Here is a 17,815-nt window from a genome sequence, read left to right as displayed (position 1 = left end):
TACACACACTGTCCCTGCAGAAGACAAACTTACACGCTTTTTCCCAAACAATATGCCTGAATGCACAACAAAAAAAATCTGTGGAAGTTTAAAATACAGCACAACAGCTTGGACTGAACAAGGCTGGCATTAGTAGTCCTGAAAGAACTATCACAGAACTATTAAGTAAACCACAGACAAGCCACTTTAGTATGTCTGGGGTTAGGTCAACACTTCCTCTTACATTATATGCCACAGCATCATCTTGACTAGTGTGTTCTCTAAGTTCTAATAGATAAAATCTGCTGTTTTGGGTGCACAGTTTATACCAAATACTGTTATCACATTACCCACATATTAACAAATAGTTTATCCCTTAAATTCATGAAAGGACACCGTGAAACAAATTCTTGCTGTGATAAATTCTGCAGTGTCTGCACTTGACTGATGACAACATACAAATCGTAACTCAGCTTCATCATTTTGGGACTCACTGGTTAAGGATAAAGTGTGAATATGAAATTAAGTGGAACAAGTATTTTCATTTGGCTTATGTAAACAACATGCTCCTGTCCTGTCTGCATTTTCAATAGTCTTCACTCCAACGCTACATGAATTACAATTGTGATCATAGCTAGTACCAGAGCAACAATTCAACAGACTATACTTACAGGTTGCAAATTCCAGCTGAATGGAGGTGGCATTTAGTTTTTTTATGGGTGCACTGTGATAAAGCACATTACAAAGTTTCTAATCCACGAAAAATCCATGTCATGATCAAGGAATAAATAAGGATAAAGTCATGTCAGGCACCAATTTCAAATTATCTCTCTAAATGGCTTGTAGGAAAATATTCATAATGTCTACTCATATTAGGGTGAAAAGAACGGTATGGAAAAGTATAGAAAAAAAGTATGCTGGAAAGAAGGTTAATTCACACTGAAACCTAGAACATCAATGAGACAAGGTGCAGAAAAGTAACTTGTCTCCTTTGTGGCAGAAGTAGAATGACAAGAAAAAATAGGGAAAGAAGGGAGGGATAAGGGATAAATGAACAAAATATAATCTGGGAAATTACAGACTGCTCCACATAAAAGGGGTGCACAAAAATACAGAAACATCAAAAATACAACATATTACCACATCTAATATGGTGTAGAAAACATGCCGGCATTCAAAACAGCTTCCAGTCAGTTTTCAATGGATAAACACATATCCTTTATGATTTACAAAGGAATCTTATACCACTCAATGAAACAGTCAAGATGGTAAATAATTGTGTGTTTAAAAATGATGACAGTTTCGGCCTTTATGCTGGCCGTCTTCAAATCTATGGCACCATATGACTGAAGTCAGCAGTGCACAGAACAGCTGTGTGATCCCACAGTGGTTATAAGCAATAAATGACCATAGCATCAAGCATCCGCTCCATGCACCACTGACTTTCGCCATATGGTGCTGTAGATCTGAAGACAACCAGCATAAACCCCCGAAACTAGTCATCATCTGCAAATAAATGATTATTTGCAGTCTTAAGGGATAATTTTCAATAGATCACTGTTTTATCTCCAACCATGTAATCTAAAATTAGAAATCTTCTATCATTCTTCCTGGAATGTAGTGGGCAGCTCAGGTAACAATGATGGGAGATGGATAGCGATCACACACCATTCGCTCCAAAGTAGACCACACAGACTCAATGATTTTGAGATCTGGTTACTGCGGAGGCCAGGGGAGATGCGACAGACAATTCCTCCCAATCTCACAAAACCAGTCTTGGAAGACAATGCAAATTGTGTAACAGTGGCCCCATCGTCCTGAGGAGAGGAGAAGATCAGTGTTTAATGTCACATCAACAACGAGGTCATTAGGGACAGAGCACAAGCTCGGATTAGGGAAGGAAATTGGCCGTGCCCTTTCAAAGGAACCACCCCGGCATTTCCCTGAAGCAATCATGGAAATCATGGAAAACCTAAATCAGGATGGCTAGATGTGGATTTGAACCGTCGTCCTCCCGAATGAGAGTCCAGTGTGCTAAACACTGTGCCACCTCACTCGGTCCCATCGTCTTGGATCACACTATCGCCACTGGGGAACAAACGCTGGACCATGGATGGATCCAATCAGCCAAAGTGGTCACATAATCCTTGGCAGTAACGTAACCTTGCACAGTAAACTGGGACTCATGAAATACGACAGAATGGTTGCCCAAATCATCACCGAACACCCCATCATGTTTCACACTAGGCAGCAAGCAGTCTGCATTGTAGGCTTGAAATGATCACACTTGGCAGCAAGCAGTCTGCATTGTAGGCTTGAAATGAAATCAGACAAACTCAGCCCGAAGTTGGGAACAGTGTGTAACAAGACGCACCTAATCAAATGACTATCTTCCATTACCCCATAGACAGGTTTTATGGCTTTGGCATCCTGCTTCCCTGTTACAGGTGTTTGCACCACTGGAATTCCAGCTCATCCTATAATTTCCAGCTTATGGAGCTCCCTTCACGTTGTTTTGGTGCTGACAGCGTTTGCAAGTGCAACATTCAGCTCTGCAGTTACTTTACAGATGCCATTCTCTTATTTTTCGTCACAATCCTCTTCAAAGACCATCTGTCAAAATCATTCAACACACATCCACATTGTGACTTAGCAGATGACTTTTTCTGCTTTCCCTGAATGTGGTATAAATCTTCAATATGGTGCCTCTTCAAACACCAAACACCCCCCTTAGCCTACCCACCATACAAGCATCAATAATTTGCCCGCATCAGAAATTACTTAGCTCTGACATAATATACCCACAATTACACAGAATGCTGTTATGATCACAAACAACATTTGAAACATATCAAGGGCATTGCACAGGTGGTCATTTGTGATCAAATCCTACATCACCACCTGCAGTCTCGGCTAGTATCTGCATTTATGTTCAAGCGAGCATTTCTCCCGATGTTCATATTTTACGTATTGACAACAGTGGACTAAGGAATGATCAGAAGGCACACTTTTGAACAGCACAGCTAACACAAATAAGAGGATGGAGGAGGCTGTAAGGTACTACAGAGGGTGATAATATAACTTCCTGAAATTCATATCCCTGTCTTAGAGCTGATTAATAGGATCCCGACCAAGGTGATACTATTAAGGTAATACTCTGATCAACTTTGGTGGGTTGGCTATCAGCTTACAAAGGGAGGTCCCCCAGTTGTTGGATCGACTTGTCACGGTTCCAGGTTTTTTTGTGGTTTTAGGGCGCCCAACTTCAATGGTCATTAGCGCCCAGACTACGTTAGGAATGCACCGCGAGGCACAAGTTTAAAACAGCAACTAAAAGGGAAAACACGATAAAAGATTGACAGGCATAGGATTAAAAAAAAGGCATAATCAAATGTCCTTAGACAGGTGTGTAAAGTTGATAAAACGAAGAACACGAGCAGCTGCTCCTGGGTCATCCGCTAAAATGGCATCGAGAGTACATGGCAGGCCAAGATCAAGATGCAGTGTAGTAAAATCCGGACAGGACGTTAAAATGTGGCGGACCGTCAGCAATTGCCCACATGAGCAGAACGGCGCCGGCGCAGCCATCAGCAGATGGCAATGGCTGAACCGGCAGTGTCCAATTCGTACCGGGCCAAAACTACCTCCTCCCGCCGAGAAGGGCATGAGGAGGACGTCCAAGCCGCGGGAAGAGGTTTCAAGGCCTGAAGCTTGTTGTCCGTAAGTGTAGCCCAATCGGCATGCCACAGCGATAAAATGCGCCGACAAATGACCCTACTACAATCTGATGAAGGGACACAATAAGAAGTTGTCCGAGGCTGGAGGACCGCAGCCTTGGCCGCAGGGAGTGAAAAATCAAGGTGTTGAAGGAGGCGACGAAAGTGAACTCCAGGGGGTAGCAGGGCAGAGACATACAGCCCATATTGACGATCGAGAGAGTCGTCAAAAAAGGAACGATAAGACGGGTGGTCGGGCATTGACAGTAGCCGACAGGCATACCGACAAAGCAGTATATCGCGCCGGTAGGTCAGTGGCAATTCACCAGCTTCAGCATAAAGACTCTCGACGGGACTAGTATAAAATGCTCCGATCGCAAGACGTAAACCCCGATGTTGTATGGAGTTGAGGCGGCGTAAGATGGACGGCCGTGCAGAGGAGTATACGAAGCTCCCATAATCCAGCTTTGAGCGGACGATCGACCGATATAGGCGAAGTAGGACGGTTCGATCCGTTCCCCACGACATACCACTGAGAACACGGAGGACATTAAGAGAACGGGTACAACGGGCAGCCAAATATGACATGTGGAGACCAGCTAAGTTTCCTGTCAAATGTAAGACCTAAAAATTTTGTTGTCTCCACAAATGGGAGAGCAATGGGACCGAGTCGTAAGGACGGTGGGAGAAACTCTTTGTAGCACCAGAAGTTAATACAGACCGTCTTCTCGGCAGAAAAACGGAAGCCATTGGCGACACTCCAGGAGTAAAGATGGTCAAGAGAACGCTGCGCGCTGCAATAGATGGTAAAATCGTCCACGAAAAGGGAGCCTGATACATCAGCTGGGAGGCAATCCATTATTGGATTGATCGCTATGGCGAAGAGAGCGACGCTCAAAACTGAGCCCTGTGGCACCCCATTCTCCTGACGAAAGGTGTCTGACAGGACAGAACCCACACGTACCCTGAACTGTCGATCCATTAAAAAGGAACGAATAAAAAGAGGGAGGCGACCGCGAAGGCCCCATGTATGCATGGTGCGGAGAATGCCCGCCCTCCAACAGGTGTCGTAAGCCTTCTCCAAATCAAAGAACACAGCCGCAGTCGGGCACTTCCGCAAGAAGTTATTCATAATGAAGGTCGACAAGGTAACCAGATGGTCAACAGCAGAGCGGCGCCTACGAAATCCACATTGTACATTGGTAAGTAGGCGTCGAGATTCGAGCAGCCAAACCAAACGAGAGTTAACCATTCGCTCCATCACCTTACAGACACAGCTGGTAAGCGAGATGGGTCGATAACTGGAAGGCAAGTGCTTGTCCTTCCCCGGCATAGGAATCGGTACAACAATAGACTCGCGCCAGCATACGGGAACATGTCCCTCAATCCAGATGCGTATATAAGTACGAAGAAGGAAACCTTTACCCGCAGCAGAAAGGTTCTTCAGCGTCTGAATATGAATAGAATCAAGCCCTGGAGCGGAGGACCGTGACCGGGCAAGTGCATTTTCAAGTTCCCGCATGGTGAAAGGGGCATTATAACTTTCACGATTCAAGGAGCGGAAGTTTGGTGGCCTAGCCTCCTCTGCCTCTTTTCTGGGGAGGAAGGCAGGGTGGTAATGAGCGGAGCTCGAAACCTCTGCGAAAAAGCGGCCGAAGGCATTGGAGACATCCTCAGGGGCCACAAGGACGCCATTCGCGACTGTCAAGCCAGAAACTGGTGAGTGGACCTTAGTGCCAGATAGCCGGCGCAGGCTACCCCAGACAACAGAAGAAAGAGTAAAACTGTTGAAGGTGCTTGTGAAAGCAGCCCAGCTGGCTTTCTTGCTTTCTTTAATAATACGACGGCACTGCGCACGTAATCGTTTATAAGTGATACAATTCGCCACTGTAGGGTGGCGTTTAAAGGTGCGTAAAGCACGTCGACGAGCACGTAAAGCGTCTCTACATGCTGCGGTCCACCAGGGGACCGGTACGCGACATGGAGAAGAAGTAGTATGAGGGATGGAATATTCAGCAGCAGTGAGAATGACTTCCGTGAGGTGTGCGACCTGACTATCACAGCTTGTGAAGGTTTGATCCTGAAAGGTCGCCCTGGAAGAGAAGAGCCCCCAGTCTGCTTTGGAGATGTTCCAACTAGTTGAGCACGGAGAGGGGGTATGATGCAGGAGATGGATGACACACAGGAAGTGGTCGCTCGAATATGTATCAGAAAGGGCATACCACTCAAACTGGCGTGCAAGTTGGGTAGTACATATAGAGAGGTCTAAATGGGAATAGGTGTGAGATGTGTCCGAAAGAAAAGTAGGGGCGCCAGTATTGAGGCAGACATGATTGAGCTGGTTGAAAAGGTCTGCTAACAAGAGCCCCTCGGGCAAGATGCTGGAGAGCCCCAAAGGGGATGGTGGGCATTGAAGTCTCCATTTAACAAAAATGGTGCAGGTAGCTGAGCAATAATTTGCATCATGTCTGCCCTGGTAACGGCAGACGACTATGGAGTGTAAACGGTACAAATGGAAAATGTAAAAATGGGGAGAGTAATTCGGATGGCAACTGCCTGCAGGCTGGTGTGCAATGTGATGGGATCGTAGTAAATATCATCCGGGACCAGCAACATAACCCCTCAATGAGCCGGAATACCTACCACAGGGGGTAGGTCAAAACTCACAGAGGTGTAGTGTGCCAAGGCAATGTGATCGCATGGGCGTAGCTTCGTTTTCTGGAGGGCTACGACGAGCGGACGGTGCAAGCGGAGCAGCAACTTCAAGTCCTCTCGGTTGGAGCAAATGCTGCGAATATTTCAGTGAATAAGTGCCATCGTGATAGGAAAAGGAAGATGAAAGAAGGGGCACCTCGAAGGCCGCTGAGGGACAGGCTTCGAGCGAGCACTGCCGCCGCTATCAGTAGGCGGACAGTCATCATCCATTGGTACTATAGGTTCATCGGCTATCTCGTGAAGATGGCCGGGAGGAGGAACTTCCTCCGCCGGTGGATGGCCAGATGTTCGGCTACCAGTGGCGCGGCCAGGCGGAACAGATGACGGCCTGGGGCGGCAACCGCTGGGTGGCACAGGAGAAGAAATGTGCCGCGGCGGGGAAGGAGAACTGTGCTTCCTATGAGCCTTCTTGGAAGGTCGTTTAGTGGAAGTACTGGTCGATGGCTGGGAGTTCGAGGTACGTAGGAAGTCTGCACGGGACGGTTCCTTCTTGAAGGCCCGTGCATCTGACTTCTGGGTCTTCGTCTTAGCAGAAGCTGATGAAGGTGCTTGTGTCTGAGGAGTGACGGGAGGAAGAGGAGACGTCGACCGCGCCATCTTAGCAGTGGCCGAACGGACGACCGTGGTGCTGAAGGTCAGATCGCATGTCTGTGTCGCCACCTCCCTGGCAGTCCAAGGAGAGGCGAGGACAGTACTGTATTTTCCCACTGGGAGCAGCGTGGGCTTCCTACTAGCAAATAGCTTGCGAGCAGCCGAGGTGGACACTTTCTCTTTGACCCGAATTTCTTGGATACAGCGTTCTTCCTTGTAGATGGGACAGTCGTGGGAGGACGCTGCATGGTCACCCTGACAGTTCACACAACGAGGAGACGGAGGTGAACAGTCACCCTCATGGGCATCCCTGCCACAAGTGACACATTTAGCCGCATTGGGACAAGACTGGCGAGTGTGATTAAAACGCTGACACTGGTAGCAGCGCGCAGGTGTCAGGACATAGGGGCGAACAGAAATAACCTCGTAGTCCGCTTTGATACGCGACGGCAGCTGAACACTATCAAAGGTCAACAAAAGTGTCCGGGTCGGTACAAGGTCATTGTTGACCTTTTTCATGACCCTATGGACAGCCGTCACGCCTTTCTCAGCAAGGAAAGACTGAATCTCCTTGTCAGCCAATCCGTCGAGTGATCGAGTATATACCACACCACGAGACGAATTCAAAGTGCGGTGAGCCTCCACCCGGACAGGGAACGTGTACAGGAGTGTGGCCCGAAGCAGTTTTTGTGCCTGAAAGGCGCTCTCAGTTTCTAGTAAGAAGGTACCATTACGCAACCTGGTACACGACTTGACAGCTCCGGCTATGGCATCTACGCCCTTCTGGATAACGAAAGGGTTGACAGAGGAAAAATCCTTGCCGTCCTCAGATCGAGAAACTACGAGGAACAGTGGGGCAGGCGGTAGTACTTTTGTCACTGGTGGCTGGTCAAGTTTCCATTTATGGGCAGAAGTCGAGAGAGAAGAAGAGTAATCCATTGCGGAGGAATCCCCCATGATTGCCAGCGTCTCCGATGGCGCACTCCTTCCTTGTGGGGACCCTCTCAGAGGGCACTCCCGCTTTAGGTGAATGTTTACACCTCAGGTCACACCTCCCGAGAAACAGACGGAGGGACCAATCAGCATGGTCAGAAGGTAACAGCTCAGGCAATCACCCCTCCCTGGGCCTGGCCTTTACCAGGGGGTATGTGCGTGCCTTACTTGTCTACCCAGGGTGGGGAATTACGCGTTACCCTCTCACCGGCTACGCGTGCGAACGCGTGGGTCGGCCTTCAGGCGCACACAGGGAGGAAGGAAGAAGAGGAAAAAGAAGAGAGAGGGGGAGAGAGAGGACAGAGTCTCAAACGCCGAGGCGGAGACCAGGGGGCAAGGAGAAGAAGGCAAGGGAAAGAGTAAGGAAGACAGTGAGATGGAGAAGAACAAAGTAAGGAACCAACAAAAGGAAGGAAGAAACGAGAAGAAGTGAAAAACCAAAATGACCGCAAATATAGGTCGTGGAACCGTCCGTCTTCGGACGCAGGCGCTAACTACCCACTTGAGGGGGAGGGGCTCCTTTTAGTCGCCTCTTACGACAGGCAGGAATACCTCGGGCCTATTCTAATCCCCGGACCTGCAGGGTGACGGTTCCAGGCAACACACACTGCAGCCATTCACTCTGGTGATCTATCATTTGTGGGTAATCGACAAGAAAAAGAATTTCTCATGATGCACTAGAGCCTGGAAACTATCACTAACAGCCCTGATAAGAAACTCTGTAATTCTGTTTTTACTGATTACCCACAGATGAGGGGCCACCAGAGTGACTGGCTGAAGGATGAGAGACATGGAATCCTAACTTAAAGCACATTGTATGTGGTTTCAAAAAAATCGATCCCATCCCTGTGTGACCTCCCGCTGTACGTTGTTGTTTATAGACAACCCACCAAAATTTGATAAGAATATATTCCAATAAACAGTGTTACCTTCGGACTGGATACTAATAAGCAACTGTTATAGTAAGGCTGTGAATTCCTGAACTAATTTTCCAAAATTCGCATATCACCTTCTGGAGTATCTTATAACCCCCTGGGACCCTAACCTAGCAGTATAGGTTGTCTCAGTCAGTTGCTCCCATCAAGTGTCAGATTGAATTAGGATGATCTAAAGTTTTAGAGTTTCAGCTTTTGTAAGTCATTAAAACCAAGTACTTACCTGTACCTACCTCCTCCATGCCTTTAAAACACAAGCGCATTTCCTATTTCTAGGCTGGCTAAGCAACATCCTAGAATTTATTAGACTTAACTTTTATGTTTCCATTTGCTCTATTCCAAATAGTAATTTTTATTACTTGAGAGGAATTCTTAACTTTATATAGTCCTTACCTGTATTGCTGTTGACTTGCTGTACACAATTTCTTCATCCACACCCACAGCTGACACAAGAGCATCCATCTTCTTGTACACTTCATCAATCCCATTATCAGAATCCTGTTAGAAATCAACAAAGACATACTCACATCAACTGCAATACCTGTACGACACATGCAAGTATTACTTATCAAATACGTGATCAGGAACCAAGATACAGAAAATAGACAGTTCTGACTCTCGAACTAGATCTCAGATTAAGAACTGAGTATTAATTTCACCGATTAACTTAAAAGTACTTTTTATTGACCAGTTACTCTTTCAATATGTGATAATTTCTGTGAGAGAAAGGAATTCATTTTTTGTGCATCAGTTTTAATCAATTCAACTCCCAATGCAGATCTGTGAGTTAGAACACAATCAGGTTCAGCATACATCACCATTACCTCTGACAAGAAAATGTGACTGTGTTGCAATATATACTGGAACAGTCACTTGTTACTTATATTTTATTGGCACAACATGTTTCGGCAGCATGCTGCCACAATCAGGTGCATTTACAGTAACTTTTACATTGTAATTAAATAGTAGTGCAGTTAGTTTCCTTTGCTGTGTGTGCCACTAATGTTGTGTGTTGAAAAACATGCCTGTTCAGGATAATCAATATGTTACAGTGTGTAAGTCATGTGATAAGCAAGATTAGTCATTTTGTAAGGGCTGTTCCTTACATTTTTGTTGGCAATTTCATTGTCTGGCATACAGAGCACAGTAACAAGGACATCACAACTTAACACTTTCACTATTATTTGCTTACATCAATCCAAAGACTCTTAAATGCTAAGATACAATAGTTTCTATTGCTAAACCAGCAGTGTACAGTGAAGATGAAACATTAGTTTAATGCCATTACTTTCAAGTTATCTTCATATAAGTCCATTTGTTGCCCTTGTTCATTTTGTGGAATACATGGAGATCATGCGCAACATCATGGAATGGGTGGTCTGTGTTTCTGAAGTGGGTGGCTACTGCTGATTTGTTATAGTTGTTAATGTAGTAGGCTTTGTGAGTATTTATCTGTATTTTTGTTAACTTGTGTCCTCAGCGTTCATAGCTGTTTGTTGTGTGTTGTGAAGACAATGTTAATGTTGTAAGGTCTGACGATATTTGCTATTTTGCAGGAGACTTTGCATTTGAAAGGAATGAAAGCAGTGACTTTCTTTTTCACTTTCTATGTGGAAGTTGGTTTTATACAGTTTTTCCTTTTTCATGTGACGCTGTCAATTAGTGTGTCATATTAGCCATTTGCTGTAGCAATTTGTTCGATTGTACTCAACTCATTGAGCTTTGCATATTTATCCATTGTATACTGCTGGTTCTGTTGACTAAAGCTCTGTATGCAGCATGCCTGTGTGTTGTGGGGTAGCAAGATGAGCTGTGTATAATGGTATATGATGCTGTTGTCTTTCTGTAATCTCTGGAAGTGTGTGACTTGCCTCCTTTACTGATGTTAATGTCTTAGGAAATTGATGCTATCACTGTTTTCATATTACACTGCAGCGTCTATATTTCTCTCCTGTTTATTGAATGTATCTAGCACGTTTTTAATATCATTCGTGTCAACACCCAACAGGAGCAATGTATCATGAAGATAATGTTTTCAGTAAATAATGTTATCCGTTCAACTTGGTTTACAGCAATTTTTTGCTCAAGGTGGTTGATATAACGTGTTAGCAATTGTAACTTCTACAATGCATGTACATTTTATTATTAATTGTAAAACTGTTGTAGTTTAGTACTAGTTCAAGAAGGTCCATGAACTCAATAATTTCTGCCATTTATAGTTTCTGGAGTTTTATGAGGTTTGAGTGTTTAGTGTATAGGTTTGTGATGTCAAATAATATTAGGGGCTGAATGGGAGACGATGTTTTTGATTTCTTCTGTTAGCTGCTGACTGTTTCTGATGGAGTAGTTGTTTGTGTATGTATATGTATAGGTGAGTGTCTGGTTAAGTTAGTTTGTAATTTTATAACCTGAGCTGTTTCTTGAGTTCACAATTGGATGAACACAACAACCTCTTTGTTTATCTTCAGTTGCGTTCTTAGCTATGGTGCCCTAGGATTCTTAAATGTAGCTATATTTCTTCTCCCGGTCAGTTAGCAAGAAATATTTTTTCATTAGCAATTTGACTTTTGTCTGAAATGGTTTTGTGAGGTCTTTTTGTATTTTTCAGTAATGCCATTTTCAATAAAGAAATCTGATGTTTTCCTTATGTATTTTTCTTCTTTAAATATACATAATGTGTTGCCTTTGTCCGCCCTAATAATTATGGCTTTATAATTAATTAACTTTCTGTTTATATCTTAAGTGTTTTTCTGTCCCCTTCGTGAGCATCATAACTTGCTTCTTGTTTGGTTAGTTGATTGTTTATGACTTTCATAGCCTTCTGAGCTATAGCTGTCTTTCCGTTACTGCCTAACTTTGCTATATTTGCAGCATTTTTTTTTTCAATAATAATAACTTTTATAATTTATGTTGGCTCTCAGGGCCAGGGTTGTCTTCAGTTGAAGCTTCTGGCCTCCCAGCCTGGAAGTTTCAACTGAAAACTTTTTAATTTTGGTGCAATAACAATAACTTTTATAGTTTTGGTGCTTATTTCAGGTAGTACATTATACTTCAGCCCTTTGTTTAGTGGGTTGTTTTCTCTGTCTGGGAACGTATCATCTAAGTGCTGATTCTTGTAAAATTTGTGTGTGCCATTTTTACTATTCTTTTAACTGTGTAGTAGCTTCTCTATTTCAATTTTTTTTAAACTGATTACGGTTGATCTTCATATATCATATTACAAGAATAGTGGTTTCACATGGCATTATAAGCAAGATATAATTGTTAAAATAATTAGCTAATTCTAGGTGTGAGTTCTTAAGTTTCATGTTAAGCAGGCCTTTCTTTTTGTGAAGAAGCCTGATTTTAAATTCTAACCAGTACTTCTCACCTTTATGTTTTTTTTCGGCCAGATATAGCCTGCAGATATTGATCGTGATTGATCTGGGAGTGTTGTTCAGGTGTTTGCATTTCTTGTTCCACTGTAGATCAGCTATAGTTTTTGGGCTAACATTTTGGTGATTATAACAATGTAAAAATAACTTATGGGACAACAGAGGTTCATAATATTTTATGAAGAAATTAAAGTTCCCTGAAGATGCTGTGTATATATCTACTATTATAAAAGACTTATTATGAAATACTACTTCTGTAGCACAACCTTCTAAATGCTGCTCTGAGCAGAGTTTATCAATATCAGTATTCTTAAAATTAAAACAGTTCTGGACAAATGTTGCAACTCCTCCTATTTTCTCTACAGAAGTAAGAGGCTAGCTTAAATGCTGTAGCATTTAACATAACAATACTGGTGGTCGCATGATGTTCAGAGAGGTAGATTATATCAACTAGTTTGCTCACCTCTTAATTCTTGAACACAAATAAGCAACTCATTAATCTTCCCCTCACTTCTCAGATATTCTGATGTAATAAGGATTTTGTGCACTGGCTGAATTACAACTGAATGAACCTAATTTTTCTGTCAATTTCTGAACCTACCCAGTTTCAGTTAGGGACTGTGTGCATGAACTGTGAATATTAAAATATGCTCTCTAGCTGCCCTTTTTTTTCCCCCAATGTGAATGTCATTTTCAATCTGTCTCTGAATATCTTTTGTTTCTGCCCCCCTACCCTACTAAAACTGTTTTTCTGTCACTTATAACAAATGATACTTTACCACATGTGATAGTGGCCCCCTTAAGATATTTCTATTAACCCAGACAGCCCTCCCACCCCCTGGTTTCTACTGAGGTGAAGGTAATGCCCCACATAGAGTTTAATTCCACAGCTCGTGGCCTCGCGGTCGCGTTCTCGCTTCCCAAGCACGGGGTCAGGGATTTTCACCTGCCTCGTGATGACTGGGTGTGTGTGTTGTCCTCATCATTTCATCCTCATTCATGAAAGTGGCAAGATTGGACTGAGCAAAGGTTGGGAATTTGTACGGGCGCTGATAACCGCGCAGTTGAGTGCTCCACAAACCAAATGTCAGCATCATAAGAAGAGTTTAAATGAAGCTTATCATGGCAACTCACAAAAGACACAAACCGAACACCAGTATGTCTGATTGCTGAAGCTATCTTTACAAGGTCATCCTCAACTGAATAATTAGTGTCCCTGTCTATGCTGCTGCCTGCCCCACCCACTGTTACCATGGTGTCTTCCTTTGTGAAGTCTTTGCAAGTGAACCTATATCTTCTATCGCCGGACCCTAGTTCACCCTGCAACAGCTAGCCACCACCTCTGCCAAGTCAACTACCTAACAACAAGATTTTCTTTTTCTTCACAACTTTTTCTGACTTCTTACTTCTCAAACACTTTTTGATAGTTTGTTGTGCTCATCAGTTTCCAACTGTGACAATACATCAAATCTGTTTTCCACTTTAACAACAAAACTGTCTCAGAAAGTTCTATTCCTATTTCTTTTGTAGCCTTTTGTCACTTCCCATCTCCTTTCCCCTTCTCCCCCCCCCCCTTAACCTTTCCAGATCTTGTTTCGCCTTATCTAGTTCTACCTGAAAGGAACCAAACTTCTCCTCCAAATTTGCTATCTTCCTATCTCTACAGAAATTTTGAGAAACAAGACTGCTCACACATACGGTACAGCCACTAACAGGAATGAAGTTTCATCAACTAACCTAAGGACTGAGACGACAAAGATGACGCAATGGTACAGAATGGGAATGTTGGATACTATGAAACAGAATCTACACCTCTGCAAAATAACCTTTGCCATTGTGGCTAAATCTGTTTCTGTGGATTTTCCCCCCCTAGATGTTCTGTTCTATTATGCTGTGGAATAGTTTGTGTTACATTCATTGTTTTTTCCTTAGTTTCACACAACAAACACTTTTAAGCGATGTAACAAAAAACAAGTCTAATGTAGGTTGTGTGTCCTGGGTTCTCAAAACAAATCAAGCTAGTGAAGGACAATACATAAGCAACAACCTAAACAGCAATGCACAGTGCAGACTTTGACACTGTAGGTGAAATCCCTCTCTGATAGCATGAATTGTAGTGGAACAGGGCATTTGAGAAGGGCCAAAATCTGCAGAATATCTTGCAGACTAGAACATGTTAAAATTGTTGCCGGCACAAGGAGCCATCACCACTTCTCTCCAGTGGACTCTGACAATGTGCAGATGGGCAGACTGTCAGGTTATAACTACAGGTTCATGCACAATATGTGTCTTCACAGTGTGTCTGACTCAGGATTCAGAAGCAAAAGCAGCAACATACAAGCAGGTTGCTATGTTATTGCTGTTTATGATGACAAATGGTACTTAGGATGTGTTGCAGAGTGCTGTGAAGCAGAAGGTGATGTATTTGTGAACTTCATGGCTCCAGCAGGACCAGCAAGATCATTTTATAGGTCACGTTTGGCAGACAGTTGTTGAAATACTTTTAAACATATTCTTATGACAGTAACAGTTCCTACCACAGTGTCATGAAAACAGTACAATTTGCCACTCAATGTACAGAATACAGCAGCTAAAGTGTGGGAGAACTTCTGTTCGAAGCACAATCGACTGGTTTTTAGCAGTTAAGGTGCAGTAAACATTAATGATAGGTTGTGTTCATCTATCTATATGTTGTTGCTTAGTGATTAAACAGTTGTGGGAAAGGATAAGAAGAGGCAGAACAGTTTACGATATATGTTTTTACATCACCAAATACATCTGTCAACTTCCATCATATACAAATGTCTTGCAATAACATGCTGAAATTTTGAGATATGTCTCATTATGGTCTACTTATGCAGTGTTTGAAATTTGGCTTTGATATCACTTGTCCCTTTTGTGCTACCACACATCGAAAATCGATGTTTTTCAAGTAATTTTTCAAATTTTTGTATTTTCGTGTGCATGTAATTCTGTTTGTGTGACTGATATGGGCAAGATAAGTTCTGTGTGTGTTTAGGCCACATCAAGCTTACCACAAAAAAATTATACCCTTTTTGAGTGAATTATATTTGGCATACGGGGCTCCTACAATACATACCTTTTAACATATTACATTTTTTTAATCACATTTTGGAATTTTTTATTTTCCCTCGGAAATATGTTGGTGTTTTGATTCATAGAGTGAGTTCTCTAAGTGGATGTTACTGGGTTGTAAAAATTTCACTGGACTGTGTGGAATAGTAACAAAGTTATTAAAACCTTAAGTTGGGCTTGAAGATAGATTGCCAGGTGCAGGTTGCAATTTCCGGGTCACGCCACATTCTTTCACAAGCCATAATTCTGGAACTAATTGGCAGGGGAACTTAAAATTTTTGTACATGAGTGTTCCACGCTTGGTAGCATTGGTGTGCTAAATTTCAGCCAAATCTGAGACTATCAGCTGGAACATTTTCTCAAATTGGTTGAATTGACATGGAATGACCCGTATATTCTACACTAAAAAGGTTAAAGTAGTAAACTTACTTTCCGAGTCATTCTGGTCTTTGAAGGCCTGAAATAAGAGTGCTCTATAGGGCTTAACTAATTTAAAATCCACATACAGAATGCCCTTAAGAGATGGTGAAAAAGTTCCATGGCATGGGAACACTGACAGAAGATAAAATTTTGACACCTTGTTCTCCACTGACATTCAAGTTATAGAGACTGAAAATTTACATATAGGAAATGGAATATATAGCAGTACGAGAAATAACAAAAAAGAAAAATAGACATCGAACAATCAAAAAAATATATGACAAATTCATATAGGCTACTGTACTTCAAACACCTACGTCATCTAATCACAGAAGTGCAGTTAATATAAGTAACACAATCAGTCAAGGGTAAAGAGCAATAAGGCAACTCAACTGTTTTCTGGGAAAGCGGTGTAGCTAAAGCATTAGCCTAGAAGCAAATCATCTAATTTAAAGATGAAGTTGTAGAATTTTGAAGATGGATCACGTACAGAATAATACAATAAGAGAAATTATGGGAAGGCAGCTACACAACAAATGCAAGAGAAATGCACCAGCTATTATGGCTCAGCCATAGAGAATGGATAGAAAGCACCAATTTGAAAATGAACTCCACAAGAGAGATGGAAGATACGATGCCCTGCTATTATTGTGATATGACTACATGACACAAACCATAAGAAAACTTGGAAACAAACATGGTTAAAGCAATGTCTCCTCAGATTGAAATATAATTCAATCACTGAATTTGTATGTGTTATGTAGCTTATTTAATGAATCATAAAGTAATACAGATAAAGAGGCGAGGATTTTCGAAAGTTCCGCGCATAATTTACGTATAGACTTACTGAGACTAGAAATGAATGCCCAAAATAATTCCTTACGTGCAAGTCTCAATTATTTTCTATTCCTCGTTATAAGTAAGCAAATCACACTCAGCTTAACTACATAAGAGTTAAAGATACGATAAACTAACATCCTTAAGATTTATTTATTCATACTACATTCTGAACAAGCCATTGCGAAGTTAATCATTTCAAAAAAAATCTTCTGCAGGCTACATTAACAGTACTATGGTACGCCTTTAATAACACTAACTTTTGCCATAAGTCAAACAGATGCCATCTTCAAAGAACTAAAAGTATAGTTATGTGCGTAACTAGTTTCTGGTAGACTACATACTAATAGTACATAAATCTACACACATGAACAAATCATACAGTCCACCAGAATATAACAAAACTCAGGCAATAAGGAAAAAATACATACAGAGAATAATATTTTTGCTAACATATTTGTTATACTATAAAAAACAAACCTTCCAAGCAGCATAAAGTCGTTTCATGCGCCTGTAAAACGCTTCTTTATCCAATGTAATATTCGCCATGTTTATATGCAATAACAAACGAAAAGTTTATTGTGGTGTTTATTTTATATAATGAAATCTACGTCATCAAAAACATTATCTCCGAAGCTTCAACATGTGACTACAACAAACGCACACACTACTATTGGTCAACATTAAGTCAAAATGGCTTTGGCGGAGTTTTCCAAACTAAGCGCTTTCCATTGGTCTGAACTCTGATGCGAGGTTGACAAATAAAATCTGTGGATATCCGAAGTATCAATTGTCTACCGGTACGCGACGCACTATAGTATTTTCAACAGTTCACAAAGTTTTTCTTTTAGTATCGAAATAATCCTTTTTGGTAGAACAACTGTAAACTTTATTTACTAATTCTGTACAGAATTAATCATCAACATTAGCTACATGAAACAGAATAGCTCGAATACACAGTGTACTTTGCAGGTGTTTTTTCATTATTGTTATAAACAACTCTAGAAACGGAGAATTTCAGGTTGCATCTCTTTGTGTTCTTTGATGTAGCCTACGAAAAACACTCGTGGTAGGTTCTTAGCTTTAAGCAGAGTACCCAGACACAATTAATGTGGTGCCACAGTTTGTGGCTTTCTGTAGTAGCATCGTGGGCCACCGT

General features: G+C 42.1%; 1 protein-coding gene across 2 annotated transcripts in view; it reads right to left on the bottom strand.

The window, feature by feature from the left end:
• LOC126172228 (FACT complex subunit spt16) overlaps positions 1-17,395 on the bottom strand; it is a 155,027-nt gene extending 137,632 nt beyond the window's left edge. Inside the window, exons 1-2 of one of the 2 annotated variants that reach the window (XM_049920862.1) lie at positions 17,137-17,395; positions 9,323-9,427 (exon numbers count right to left, since the gene is read on the bottom strand). In XM_049920862.1, coding sequence (XP_049776819.1) covers positions 9,323-9,427; positions 17,137-17,205 — 174 coding nt within the window. In that variant the 5' untranslated portion in view covers positions 17,206-17,395. The remainder of the gene's footprint in view (positions 1-9,322; positions 9,428-17,136) is intronic. The other variant, XM_049920863.1, reaches the window with a different exon arrangement.
• Positions 17,396-17,815: the final 420 nt, after the last annotated feature.

The sequence above is a fragment of the Schistocerca cancellata genome, chromosome 1 (assembly GCF_023864275.1).
Source record: "Schistocerca cancellata isolate TAMUIC-IGC-003103 chromosome 1, iqSchCanc2.1, whole genome shotgun sequence".
Lineage (NCBI taxonomy): Eukaryota > Metazoa > Arthropoda > Insecta > Orthoptera > Acrididae > Schistocerca > Schistocerca cancellata.
The sequence above is the reverse complement of the archived record's forward strand: the minus strand, read 5'-3'. Positions and strand labels throughout refer to the sequence as shown.